The sequence below is a fragment of the Pelmatolapia mariae genome, linkage group LG16_19 (assembly GCF_036321145.2).
Source record: "Pelmatolapia mariae isolate MD_Pm_ZW linkage group LG16_19, Pm_UMD_F_2, whole genome shotgun sequence".
Classification (NCBI taxonomy): Eukaryota; Metazoa; Chordata; class Actinopteri; order Cichliformes; family Cichlidae; genus Pelmatolapia; species Pelmatolapia mariae.
Window position 1 is genome coordinate 19393680 of NC_086241.1, and position 12840 is coordinate 19406519.

At 39.0% G+C, this 12840-nt stretch overlaps 2 protein-coding genes across 7 annotated transcripts in view; both read right to left on the reverse strand.

The window, feature by feature from the left end:
• Window positions 1–1892, reverse strand: part of LOC134646252 (poliovirus receptor-like) — a 34314-nt gene extending 32422 nt beyond the window's left edge. For 4 of the 5 annotated variants that reach the window (XR_010096633.1, XM_063500081.1, XM_063500079.1 and 1 more), the window contains exon 1: window positions 830–995. Coding sequence is in view for 4 of the 5 variants with exons in the window: in XM_063500081.1 (XP_063356151.1) it covers window positions 830–971 (142 nt within the window). In the remaining variant the exon portion in view is untranslated. Of the gene's footprint in view, window positions 1–829; window positions 996–1690 lie in introns of those variants that run through there. The other variant, XM_063500080.1, reaches the window with a different exon arrangement.
• A 731-nt stretch (window positions 1893–2623) lies between these two features.
• Window positions 2624–12840, reverse strand: part of LOC134646151 (poliovirus receptor-like) — a 43424-nt gene continuing 33207 nt past the window's right edge. For both annotated transcript variants that reach the window (XM_063499888.1, XM_063499886.1), the window contains exons 7-11: window positions 7262–7355; window positions 5591–5736; window positions 4736–4835; window positions 3594–3671; window positions 2624–3267 (exon numbers count right to left, since the gene is read on the reverse strand). In XM_063499888.1, the coding sequence (XP_063355958.1) occupies window positions 5662–5736; window positions 7262–7355 (169 nt within the window). In that variant the 3' untranslated portion in view covers window positions 2624–3267; window positions 3594–3671; window positions 4736–4835; window positions 5591–5661. The remainder of the gene's footprint in view (window positions 3268–3593; window positions 3672–4735; window positions 4836–5590; window positions 5737–7261; window positions 7356–12840) is intronic.

Sequence of the window (12840 nt, forward strand, 5' to 3'; positions counted from 1 at the left end):
TTAACATAAAGCACACTTTAGGTATTAAGTAATCTGAATACAGGCAGTCAAAAATCATTTGACTTTCATATTACTAAAATAAGTGGACTAGCTGGATTATACTTTGCTCCAAATACTGACTTAGTAAACACACCCTTACTATTGCTTAAGTTTTCACAGCAGATTGAAAAAGAAGAATCTTAAAATTCTCATTTATTCAACTCCAGGAGACTAGAGGATTGCTTTCTTTGTGTGTGACTTTGCTGACAGACAAACTACTGAAAGGTAAATGAAAACATTTTGCTAGTTTCCCACGTCCTTGTGTACTCAAGGTAAAACCAACAGGCCCTGGCTGTGTACTGAGCTGATAATGTAACAATGACATAATTTTGTAACATCACCCACCACAATGAAGATCTTTCGAGTTATATCTTGATTTTGTTACTACCCAGTGAATTGCTATAATCTTACCTCATGTGAAAAATCCCCTCACAAAAAACAAAACTCAACCATACTTTTTTGTTTTATTTTATGAACTGTGGGTGAAGTGAGGGGGAAAATCACGCATAAGTGGGAATTTATTAGTTTATATGAACTGTCCTGAAAATGAAAAAGAAATAGAACTGTACATATTAAAGCTGTAGAGCTACGATCTGTACACACTCTTAATCCACCAGATATCCCATCATTTTGATTATGTTTCTACATCACCATCACCAGGACCCGCATTGGTAATGAGCAGTTACTTTTTTTCATTTTCACGTTTCCCTGCCGTCCGTTGTGACACCTGCAAGTTTATCTCATTTCAGCCCAAGCCGATCCAAGCGTGTACAAAAAAGTTTCAACATACCGTCAGCAGCTTCTCTGGTCAGCAGGAACGCAGATATTATCACCAAACGACAGGGTATCATGGAAAACATGGAGTGGCGCTGAATTATCATAGTAATTGTCTGTGAAAACATAAACAAAACATGTAACTCTATCCGCTTCATTTGGTCTTCTTTCTTGTGATTTGCTCATTGCTGCTGCTGCGGCTATCCACGCCCTCTGGTTCATGCAGGAAGCAAGGGTTACTTTCAAAGTCAAATGTAGGAATGCCGGGGGGGGGGGGATACTTGGTCAGATTTCAGAAACATCACATGATGTTTTACATTCTTTTCGTTGTTTTCGGAAGGTGCCGCTTGTTTTGCTATGATCACACAGAAATGAAAGACATGGGATAAGCATGAGTCTAAGCCAGCTGCCGTAGGACGACAGGTCCATGGTCAGTGTTGGGAAGGTTACTTTTAAAATGTATTCCACTACAGATTACAGAATACATGCCCCAAAATGTATTTTGTCACGTATTCCGTTATGTTACTCAATGAGAGTAACGTATTCTGAATACTTTGGATTACTTAATATATTATCATGCTTTTTTACAGCTACATGAATGTACTAATGCTGTGTGATTTATTACTATTACTGAAGGTCCGCGGCTCCGAACCATACTAAAGGGACCTCTGACTAATACGGCGGGTTCCTTTGTTGTGTGGGTCAACTTTGATTGCGAGAGAGGCGAGAGACAGAGAGAGGCGTTGAAAGGCTGCTCCAACTGAACTTATTGTTTCGGAGGAAAACAGGAACACAGTGTACAGTCGAGTCTTAATAGCATACACAACTGGGCTCGTCAGGCACTCTTATTGGCTGCAGTGATTATTATTATATTTACATGCTTCCAGCTCCCGTTTCTGCTCGATGACAACTCGTACTTTTCTCCTTTTTCTCCCTCCGTCGCTCACAGACACATAACGGGTATGGCAGTCCATTCTCCCTGCAGTACGGACTACACTGCCCATGAGGCTACATTCTTTAGCGCTATGCCTGTTACACTCTGCCTATTGCCTTCACATTAAATCATGCAGCATGAATGGTCTGACCTGCTCAATCTGCTCAATCATCCAGGTAAGAAAATCCACAAAAGTTGATTCTGTTCTTCTTGAAGTAGTATTTTCAAGAAGATGTTTTGTCACTCATCAAAATATCATTCAAGTGACAGTGAGCACCTGGATGGTCTTTCCCTTTTAGGTGAAAAGGTGCTGGTTTCAGTCATTATGCAAATGCATTGTTTATACGTTTGGGGAAACTGCAGTCATCTGAGACTGAAGAAGTCACTTGGATGAGTGACGAAACGTTTCTCCCACTGAAAACCCTACGTCCAGATGAACAGAATCAAATTTTGAAGATTTAGTTACCTGGACCATTGAGCCTGCATTAAGATCATATTTTCTAGTCTTTGGCTTGGAAGTTTGCTTGGAAGCAAGCATCTGGCGATGCTTCAACCTCTGCTTTGCGTTTGTGTGGGAGCCCTGTCAAAAAACCTGTCCATTATGCTAGCAGTGTCCAAGCATTCTTTTTTTTATCCATACCGTTCCCCCACTTTGGGTATCACTGGCATAATAGATAATGAAGTGCCATCTGCTGGTTATTTCACCTCATTACATGCTAATGAATCATTTCAGGTAAATTCATCCTGTGCATTCAAATCTTTTCCAAAAGATGGCAGATCAAGACACTTCCAAACATGCAAATATGTCAAGCTTAATGTTGGCAAAATGGACTTTAAACAAGAACAACATTTTTATTAAAATCACAAGTACTCCTCTCAGTAGACTGAGGCGTGCTGGAGAACACTCTGTTCTCCTGCAACACTGTTTGGCAGCTGGTCTGTACAAGTGTTCATTCATAGTTTTGATGTCTTCAGTGAGAATCTATAATGTAAATAGGCACGAAAATAAAGAAAAACGATAAATGCAATCCATTGTTGCTGAATTTGGTTTCTGTCTCAAGCAAGTATACTTATACCCTGAAGTCAACACAAAACAGATGATCAGAGGGTTTCACTGAGATTACTTTGTGTGAAGACAGCAGTGAAATATTCTACTCAGCCTTTTACATTTTGAAATGGAAAGCAGCTTACAGAAAACACAGTACATGACATCAAAGTGCATTTAGAGTATAAAGAGACATGGTGCTGAATGAATACATTTTTATAGCTGTGGATCATCTTTGTAATGGTAACATGTTTTTGTGCTGGTGGTTCGAATACTAATAAGTGGGTGGAAAACAATAAAACCGCTGCAACCAGTTTTATTGCTGATGAAACCCAAATGGCAATGACAGGCAGATGGGGATATAGATGAGAACCAAGAATCTTCATCCATTTTCATCCTATTTAGTAGTCGAGTCTGGAACAGGCTCAGTCCAAGGCTTCAGTCCAAATTGCTTCCACAACTGCCAGAGACACTCCTGAGGCAGAGAATTCAGACACATTGTTTAAAGCTGTGTTTAAATTTAACTGAACATAAAAAGACTTTCAGTGTTTCTGCAGATTTTAGAAAAATATATTAATTTAAATGTTCTAAGTAGTCAACACACATAATAGTAATGAAAATGATAAGTTAATACATTTATTGCTCAACTGCTCTCTCTAAAAAACAGTTACAATAACTAAAAAGAAATATCGTGCATAACTAAAGCTATAAAGTATGGCATACATAACACATACAGACATTAAGTCATTATTCGCCCCCAACACACGCACACACCCATCTTTTCCCACTGTTTAAACATACCTTTTGTGCTGCCTCTTTATTCTTCTTTTAAATATGCTGATCACCTTCTGGAGCTTGCTGCTCTGGACATCTTCCTGGCTGAAGAATTATAAAATATTTTACTTACTACTACTACTACTACTTAATTACTATTAGCTGACAATGACGAGTGGTCGAATAATTTTTTTTGAACCATTCCTTTAGTAAAATAGCAATAAAACACTGAAAACACACTACTCCACATAAATCTGTATGATTGACAAGTGTATTTATAAAGCACTTTTAGTTATATGTAAACTCTATGTGCTTAATATAAACGAGTTACTGACAACGCGTATGTAGGTGATGTCAAGTAAAAGGAATTATTCTACAGAAAAGTGTTTCCCATCTGTGTTTTATAATTAATATTACTGCTGCAGATGGTTAAGGTTGATGCTTTTCACTCTGTTTAGTCTAAAGTAATAATAATAATAATGGATTGCATTTATATAGCGCTTTTCTAGGCACCCAAAGCGCTTTGCAATTCCACTATTCATTCCCTCTCACATTCACACACTGGTGGAGGCAAGCTACAGTTGTAGCCACAACTGCAACTGTCTGGGGCAGACTGACAGAAGTGAGGCTGCCATATCGCGCCATCGGCCCCTCTGGCAGGGTAAAGGTAGGGTAAGTGTCTTGCCCAAGGACACAACAACCAGGACAGAGAGCAGGGGGATCGAACCGGCAACCTTCCCAACCCCCTGAGCCACGGTCGTCCCAGCAATCATCATATTTAATAAAATCCAGTATGACTGTCCTGTGAGGACAGCATTTCTCTGAAGAAACAGTTGTTTAAGAGCTCAAAAAAAATAGCATCAAAATCATGATTGTTTTTTAGAAAAAACAAACAAAGAAAAGAAGACTGAATTAAAGGGCTTAGGTGTTGTGTGACACAGTAAGATACAGATTAGTGTGAAATCAGAATTTTCCACTACTTCAGAACTTCCTTTAACTTTATTGTATTTGGTTGTATTTGTTTTTGTTTATTTTTGTGAAATCTCAAATAAACATCAATGACTCAGTGGATCAGATATTTCTGGCAAGGTTTATGATAAACTTTGATATAAGGAGTTTTCCATACTATGCTACATATCAAGTGTATGCTGGGTTATGGTTCTAAGTACCTTTGAAAATGTCTGCATCTATAGATGTACCATGCTGCAGCTCCAACAACATTCAGAGAAAGCAGAGCACCAAATAAGGCCCAAACAGCACAGCATGCTTCTACAGGGACACAAGGAAGAATATAATGAGATTGGGATGTGTTGTTTACACTTTCATTGCATTTAGTTTTGCATTTCACATTTAGATGAATCAAACAGTATTCAAACACCTGTACCCAACATATTCCCGATATGACCTAGAAAGCAACAATCAGTAGCTTGAACATCCTCTGAGGTGAAACTGACTTGCATAATAATGTGTTGCACTGGATGCATCATCTCATTCAAACTCATCCAAAGCATGTCTTTATCTGCTCACCCCAAACCGGTTGCAGCAGATGAGCCTGGTTCTGGAGGTTTCTTCCTGTTAAAAGGGAAGTTTTCCTTCCCACTCTCGCCAAAGTGCTTGCTCATAGGGCATCATGATTGTTGGGGTTTTCTGTGTTCTGTATACTATTGTAGGGTCTTTACCTTACAATATAAAGCACCTTGAGGCAACTGTTGTTGTGATTTGCTGCTATATAAATAAATCTGAACTGAAACTTGTATGTGGTGCTGGCTGCCGTTTAAGTCAACCACTTCATTAAAATGTCTGTTTATCAAGGAATTCTAACCTGTTGTTTCAGGATGGTTGCAATAATTTTACTTTAAATCTGGAAGCAAATGTTTCTCTTTCAATCCTTGACAGAAGTCAACAAAGAAGAAAACTGAACAACATCACAATGAAAACATCTACAAAAGGTCAAATCCAAAACGTAAGAAACAAATTCAGAAAGATTTTGACAAACTGCACAGCTAAATACAAGCTCACTTCACCTGATGCCACATACACATACAGCTGACCGTGTTTTCTTCCATATGCTTCACACTGATAAAGGACATTTAGGTCAGAGCTCAGACTCAGCAGTTGTAGCTTTGCACCCTCTACTTTGACAGCAGACTGCAGCAAAGACTGGCCAGATCTGGAAAAACAGGAACGAGACTCTACATGAAATTTTACAGAGAGGGCAGTACAATGTGAGTTGTGCCAAAAGTCAAAAGAATTTCAGGTATTAGCTCTTTGTTATCTCTTCCCTTGAGAATTTAGTGGGTTTCACATCAAACTACTTTGTGTCTGTAAGCAGAGCCCAGCTACTTTTTTATGAAAAAGAAAGTTTTCACTGGACTCCATTCCTATGGATATATAGTTTTTCACATAAACTGTATACATCCTTACTGTATATATAGGAATCAAGAGAGTATGTAGCAGACAGTTTCTACAAATCAAATGCACTTGATTAATTGATCAGCATTATATGTGAGCACCTCTATAAAAGTAGATGTTTTATTAGTTTGTTGGTCTGGAGCATTCAGCTGTAATGACAAAGAGGAACGACATTAGCATTGATGTCTTTTCTCATTTTCTACTACTAAATAAGTGTTTCACTTTTTGTGCCTATGAAATTGGCAGCTTACACTATCAGTGTGGAAAGTTATATACAGGTGTTAGAGCAACATATGCTCTCATCCAGATGATGCGTTTTCAGGAAAAGCCCTGCATACTTCAGAAAGGCAATGCTAAACTGCACACTGTGGTATTCAACAGTCTGGCTTCATAGCAGAAGAGTCCAGAGTCTGAACTCTCCAGACCTTTCACCACGTGAAAAAATCTGCAGCTAGTATCGTCAGGTTATAGGTTATGGACTGTTATTAAATGAAGACATAAGACTACACAGTAGTAAACACAGTCCTGTCCTAACTTGTTTTTAGATGTATTGTTTCGAGTTAAAAGTTAACCAGAAAAAAAAAAATTCTGATTGAACATTTTATATGTTTGCTGTGTTCTACTGTTAATAAAATGCAACATTTTTGTAGATCAATGCATTCTGTTTTTATTGACACATTGTCTCAATATTTTTTGTAACTGATTTTGTATCTGCATGCTAATGTTGATTGCTATACAAAGATTTGGGCCTTTTGATGAACAAAATGAAAGTTAACCTTGAATAGATGAAAGCTGTAAAACACTTGTTGTCAGCATCCAAATGATGTTTCCTTTGTTGGAAGACCAAAACCTTATCTTACATTTTTTAAAGTATTTGTTTACCTTAAATCAATGTCATTTATTTTCTGAATATACAGCTTACTCACACGCTGCTCCCAGTGCTGATATTTTCTGAAACACTGTCACCTAAGGTTTAAATGCTGTCTTTTTTAAATTGGTTGGCCATCTGATCAGACTGCAGCTTATGTGCTTGAAGTGTTTACACTGAGCTTTAATCTGATATTATTGTTTCTACAGTTTATTTTCTGTCGGTCTTTTGCCCTGTCTCCCTCCTCCTCCCTCCTAAAATTTAATTGGCCTCTGTTACAGGTAATATAGCTCTAAATACAATGTCACTCTCCCTCTCTCTAAAGGCTTTTCCAGCACAGGTCACTTAAGGTAAACAAAAAAGAAAAATACTGAAATTAATGTTTCAGCTGAAACCATTATATAAACTACTTTACCTGTACCAGGTAACGTTTGCATTTGGGCTCTCTTCTGTCACACACTCGAATGAGTCCTCTGAAATTGCTCGAATGTTCACTTTGGTGGGAGAGACTGCAAAAACAGAGAGAGAACTGTGTTAGAAATACTAATGATGTCTGGAAGTGATATTTTCCAAATTTTCCTCTTGTGTAAACCTTGTCGCAAATACTGCAATCCAGTGCTTCACATCTTTGTACTTAATTATTTTAATTCAGCCACACACGAGAGTTTTTGAGCATGAATGACCTTATTTTTTTATCCATACACAAGTGGACTTGCTGGTGCCCTGCTGGATAATCCAAATGTGGTTGAGCTTCAGGTCACAAACTGATGGGCGGACATTCCCCATCATGATTTTGATCAGAATTCCTGTTTCCATCAATTATGGAAAGTCGTCCAGGTCCTGAAGCAACTAAGCAGCCCCAGACTCGTTGTAGCTTAAATTGTAGACCACAAACTTCTACTGCTTCCCATGTGTGCTGCATGGATCTTATGACTGTGGAGCTTTTGAAACTGCTTTTCCTGAATGACATAGCATCTCTTCATGCAGGAAGCATGAGACCGGAAAAACAATAAACAGGCAAAATTGGTCAGCAACATTACTCTGCCAGACAGGCTGCATCATTAGAGTCATCACTGACTGGTACTTCATCAGAATTACCCAGTATTTCCAACACAGGTCAGGTCCACTGACATGTAAATCTGCATGGCTCAAAAAAAAAAAAAATCTGAAAAAAAAATATTACGTTGAAAACAGCTGATTCGAAGTCTGAAAACTCAAAATTCTAGGTATATATTGAACTCAACAGATTACATTAATTATTTTGTACTGCCTTCAACTGTCCAAAAAGTAACTCCAATGCTAAGGCTCTTTGCAGTGGAAATTGCTGCTTTTGCTTTTTTCATGTTTTGGGAATGAAAAAAAAATAAGCTCAGTTCCCAAGCATCCAGATGACAACTAAAATGATTATCATCCAGATTTCTTAACGCCCCAAAGCCTCTTTGGAATTCTTTAATAATATTTGAGTTCAGTTCAGTTGTATCACCTTCCAGTTGAGTTGGTACTTTTTGTACTTCTTTGGACAGCGAGTGACCACTGATGACTCACTGGATCTGGTTACTGTTTCTCTCTCTCGTAGGAAACAAAAATCTGTCTGCAGCTGAAAAAGCAGTGACTGTGTGATGTAACTCCATGCATCACCATTTTGTGTATGACATGTAATGTTAGGAATTTTTTTAAAACTGAGTATTACATATACAGTAAAACTCAGACATCAACCTAAAACACTTTGGATCTTTCTAACTCACATTAATTATAATTTTTTGACAATGATTTCAGTGTTGTCGTTTTGTGGTGTTGCCTAACCGCACAGCCCATAATGACTGTGTGCGTCACGGACCCTGGCCATGTGGATCAGTTTATTTAGTCTGTTGGCATTGTGACCCTCAACCTGCTGCCCCAGCATGCAACAGCATAGAGGTGGTGTTCTCCCAGGGGACTAAACAGGCTAGGACCACCACTGTTCTCAGGACCTCACACAGTCCCAGCTCTTTCTAGCAGATGAGTTCAGCCTTATAGAAAACCATGCAGATTCTTCCTCAGCCTCTCATTTATAAAAACGGCCACTTTGTTTTTAGAGAAAAACTGTGCTGCTCATGGGCAGGTTTACTGAAATGAATTGACTTTATATTTGTATGTACACTAGCACACTGTTAGTTTCTTAGTCCATGGGTGTATTTTTAAATACATTTAAAAGTTAGGAAGATCATATCTAAATTCATTGTGGGTCAAGAAGAGTGGGTTTGTAATATCAATTTCATTAGGATTTAGACTTAAAACAGCTTTTATATCACAATTAAAAAGAACATGGATTTCTGTTCACAGTTCAGCCAATTAGCTTCCACTGCTGTCAGTAAGCAGTGTCTGCAATTTCTACAATGACAACAGTCTTTTTTTTTTTTTAACTTAATTTACAAAAGTACAGCTTTAGATATTTGTTCGGACTTTGCTGCTTCCCTGTGACCGTTGGAAAAACCCTTAAATTAGTAGTTACGTCCGCACCAGAGCAAAGACAATGGCTACATACCGTCAGCATCGCTGGTGAACAGGAGCGAAGAGATAAGCACCAAACCAAAGAGTTTCGCAGAAAAGTGGCTGGTAAAGTAAAAAAAACTCATGGCTGGTTCCACGAGAGATGAGCGATGTGCCAGCAACAGATTACGTTTAGTCTGCCTTATTAAGAGATACGTCTTACAAAATCTGATAGGGAGAAAAGGAATGACACAGAAAAATCTACTCTGCGATCTACAGAGAAAGGAGGGGTTTGGCTAATTGCTCTACATTCTTTGGAGGAGATGGCTTTGGAATACACGCTTCTTTGCGCCATTTAAAAGCAACCATAAAAACTCTTCTGAGATTTCGGTGACTGCGAATTAAAAAAAAAAAAAAAGATTGCAGGACTGCAAGTTTAGGCGAGTTTACAGCCCCAGGTCCAGGTGAAAACAAGTAAAAAATATCTTACCTGACAATGGGCACCAGCAGGCAGTTCTCTTCAGTTAGAATATTGATATAAATTAAGATGGTGCGGTTTATGTGTTGCAGCTTGTAGCATGGTGGAAAAGAATTGAGAGAATCCTCCACTAAACATTTGGGTTGGCATTGCTTTTCATTTTTTTGCTAATTGCATGCTTAGATGTTTTTGTGTCTTGTGTGAGGTGTGTGTCACACCCATGGGGGAGTTGAGATTCTACTCTCGTCCAGCTGGCTGTTTGGAGCTGAGTACAGGAAGCTGTTGATTGGGAAGGATTTTAGCCCTTCTTTATAAAGGGGAGAGGAAACTGGAAGGGCGGGGGGGGGGGTGTTATTTTTAGTAGGACACTGTTACAGCAGGGAAGTTGACCTTGGAGGCTCCAGGATGAAAAGTGCACATTTTAAAGCGAAGGATTTTTAACCTGGCCTGGTTTTGCTTTTAAAATAATCTGATAATACTGGAGAGAGGACTAGTTTTAATTAGGATTCAAGTGGATCTGCTGGGATAAAAACACTGGACTGGAGACCCTCTGTGTCCAAGGAAACTGGCCAAGATTTAGAGAAGTTTGAGCTGAGAATAGAAGCTCCAGGATCTGGTGTAGAGACCCACCCTCTAACAACGCCAGGCCTAGTAAGGTGGGTGGAAAGCCTTTCTCAGGAAGATGCAAGATTGATATGTTTTTGGGTGCTTGTTCTTCCAAGTGACCAGCTTTCCCTGTTTGTAACCAGGCTAACAACCTTAACAACCCGCGGCAGCTTTGGGCCTTGGATTCCAGGCCGGAGTTGTCTTCAGCCAGTTGTCTGACTTGGAGGGAAAAAATAAAAAAATATTGTGTACCCCATTGCAGTGTGAGTGTGGTGGTTTCTTACTGGTCAATATTAGAGCTTACTACGTTCTTGTACAGAGGCCATTTTGGGCCGTACATAACACATGCCAGGAGTGTCAAACTCATTTTGCATCACGGGCCACATACTGCCCATTTTGATTAGAATCAGTGAAACTCCATTTTCTTCCCGTGTAAAGCAGTTAAATATTTAACTGTTTTTGGGTTTTTTTTAAATATAAGCCTAAGGAAAAAGCTGCTGTGACAAAGAAATCTGTCTGCATGACTCCTTGGAGTTTGTGAGCTGAAATTTCTGTCAGTTTCTTGTCAGAGGTCATTTTGGGGGGTAAAAAAAAAAAACGTCACACTGGTGGGTAATAAGCAAGCCAATAAGGCAGAAAATGAGATTTCTGATGGGAAATAGAGGTAAAGCTGTGCAGGAGATGTTTTTTTTATCTTGGTGGAACCAAGGCAGCCAGTGTAAGAGGGAAATCATTACAATGTTTTTCAAACATTAAGCCTGCTTTGGTCTTCTTTTGATTAGATTAGATAGAACTTTATTAATTCCTCGGGTGGGTTCCTCAGGGACATTCTGTTTCCAGTAGCACAGCACTGACAGAAATTGCAAAAGAATGTAAGCAGAAATAGAAATATACCATATATACACATATATAAATGCAGAATATGTAATAACAATAAATAGGAATACCAAGGAATTCCACATTTCAGCTATTGTGAGCCTATTGCACCGTTGAATATAGAAAAATATTGCACTGTGAAAAGGGCACTACAGCTTAGTTGTTCCCATCCTCCTTTGTCCCCCCGTTTCTTCTCCCTCTCCCCTCCAGCGAGGAGTTAAACAATTTGATGGCGTGTGGGACAAAGGACTTTTTAAGTCTGTTGGTCCTTGACTTGGGGAGAAGCAACCTGTCACTGAACAGACTCCTCTGGTTGTTTATGGCCGTGTGCAGAGGATGCCCAACATTGTTCATAATGTCCAACAGTTTCTTTAATGTCCTCTTCTGTGCCACTGTCACCAGAGTGTCCAGCTTCATGCCAACCACAGAGCCAGCCTTCCTGATTAGTTTTTCCAGCCTGGATGAGTCCTTTGCTGTGCTGCTCCCCCAGCACACCATCACATAGAACAGTACTCCAGCAACCACCGACTGGTAAAACATCCTCAGGAGCTTCCTGCAGATGTTGACTGTTACTGTGGTACTAACAGATACAAGACTATGACCCCTCTCAGGAATGTGGATAGAGGTTGTGATATCTGCAAAAGGGCTGTAAATGTCAGGGAATGTTCTTCCACTCCTTCCCCATTCTCTAACTTTCTACAGGCCTGACAGGATTACCACATGCAATAAAAGTGCTTACTGCCTGTGTGTGGGAGCCTTTGTCTCTGAGCCAGAGAGACTCAGGTCCATGACGCTAACTATTTCAAAATAAATTGTGAAAACCTATAATTTGAGCATATTTGCCTCCAGTACTGGGGGTTCAACAAGTTAATTGTTTATTGGTTAATTGCTATGAGTAGTATGAATGGCCATAAGGTTTTTATCAGTAAGAAAAGCTGTAAAATTTAAGAGAATACAGTTTTAAAAAAAACAAAACGTGTGCTTGTGCTTGTTTGTGGTGAGCAGCAAGTTAATTTGTTATTGTTATAAATGGCTTCAAGTGCACATTCATGACTGTGAGACTCATTCAAACATAAACCATGGCTCTGTGCTACATGCAGACATTTCTGCATCTCTGCCATTCAAACACACTTTGTATACAATCAATTTTATGTAACATTCAATACTCTACTGTAAATGTAGGCTTTTTTAAGGAAGATTTTTTTATTCAGTGTTTTCATGAATGCCTTAATTTTTTGCATTTCCTACCACTAGGGAGAAAACGTGAGGTTTAAGGCCTGGACAAATTTGAAATATTTTGTTCATCATTTGCTTCATCCCCAGCAGACTGCAGCATCAGAAAAGCATATTTGTCATTACAGGTAGTCTAGTTTGTTATCTAAGTGTAAACCTAGATATTTATATTTCGTTACCATCTCTGTGTCCGCTCTACAAACTTTCACAAGCTGAAGGAGCTCTGAATCTTCTGAAATCTACTCTCATTTCCTTCGTCTTTGAGGTGTTCAATATGATACCAGAACACCCTCTGAGTGTATCAAATTAACTTTACTTGGCTCTATCAAGAA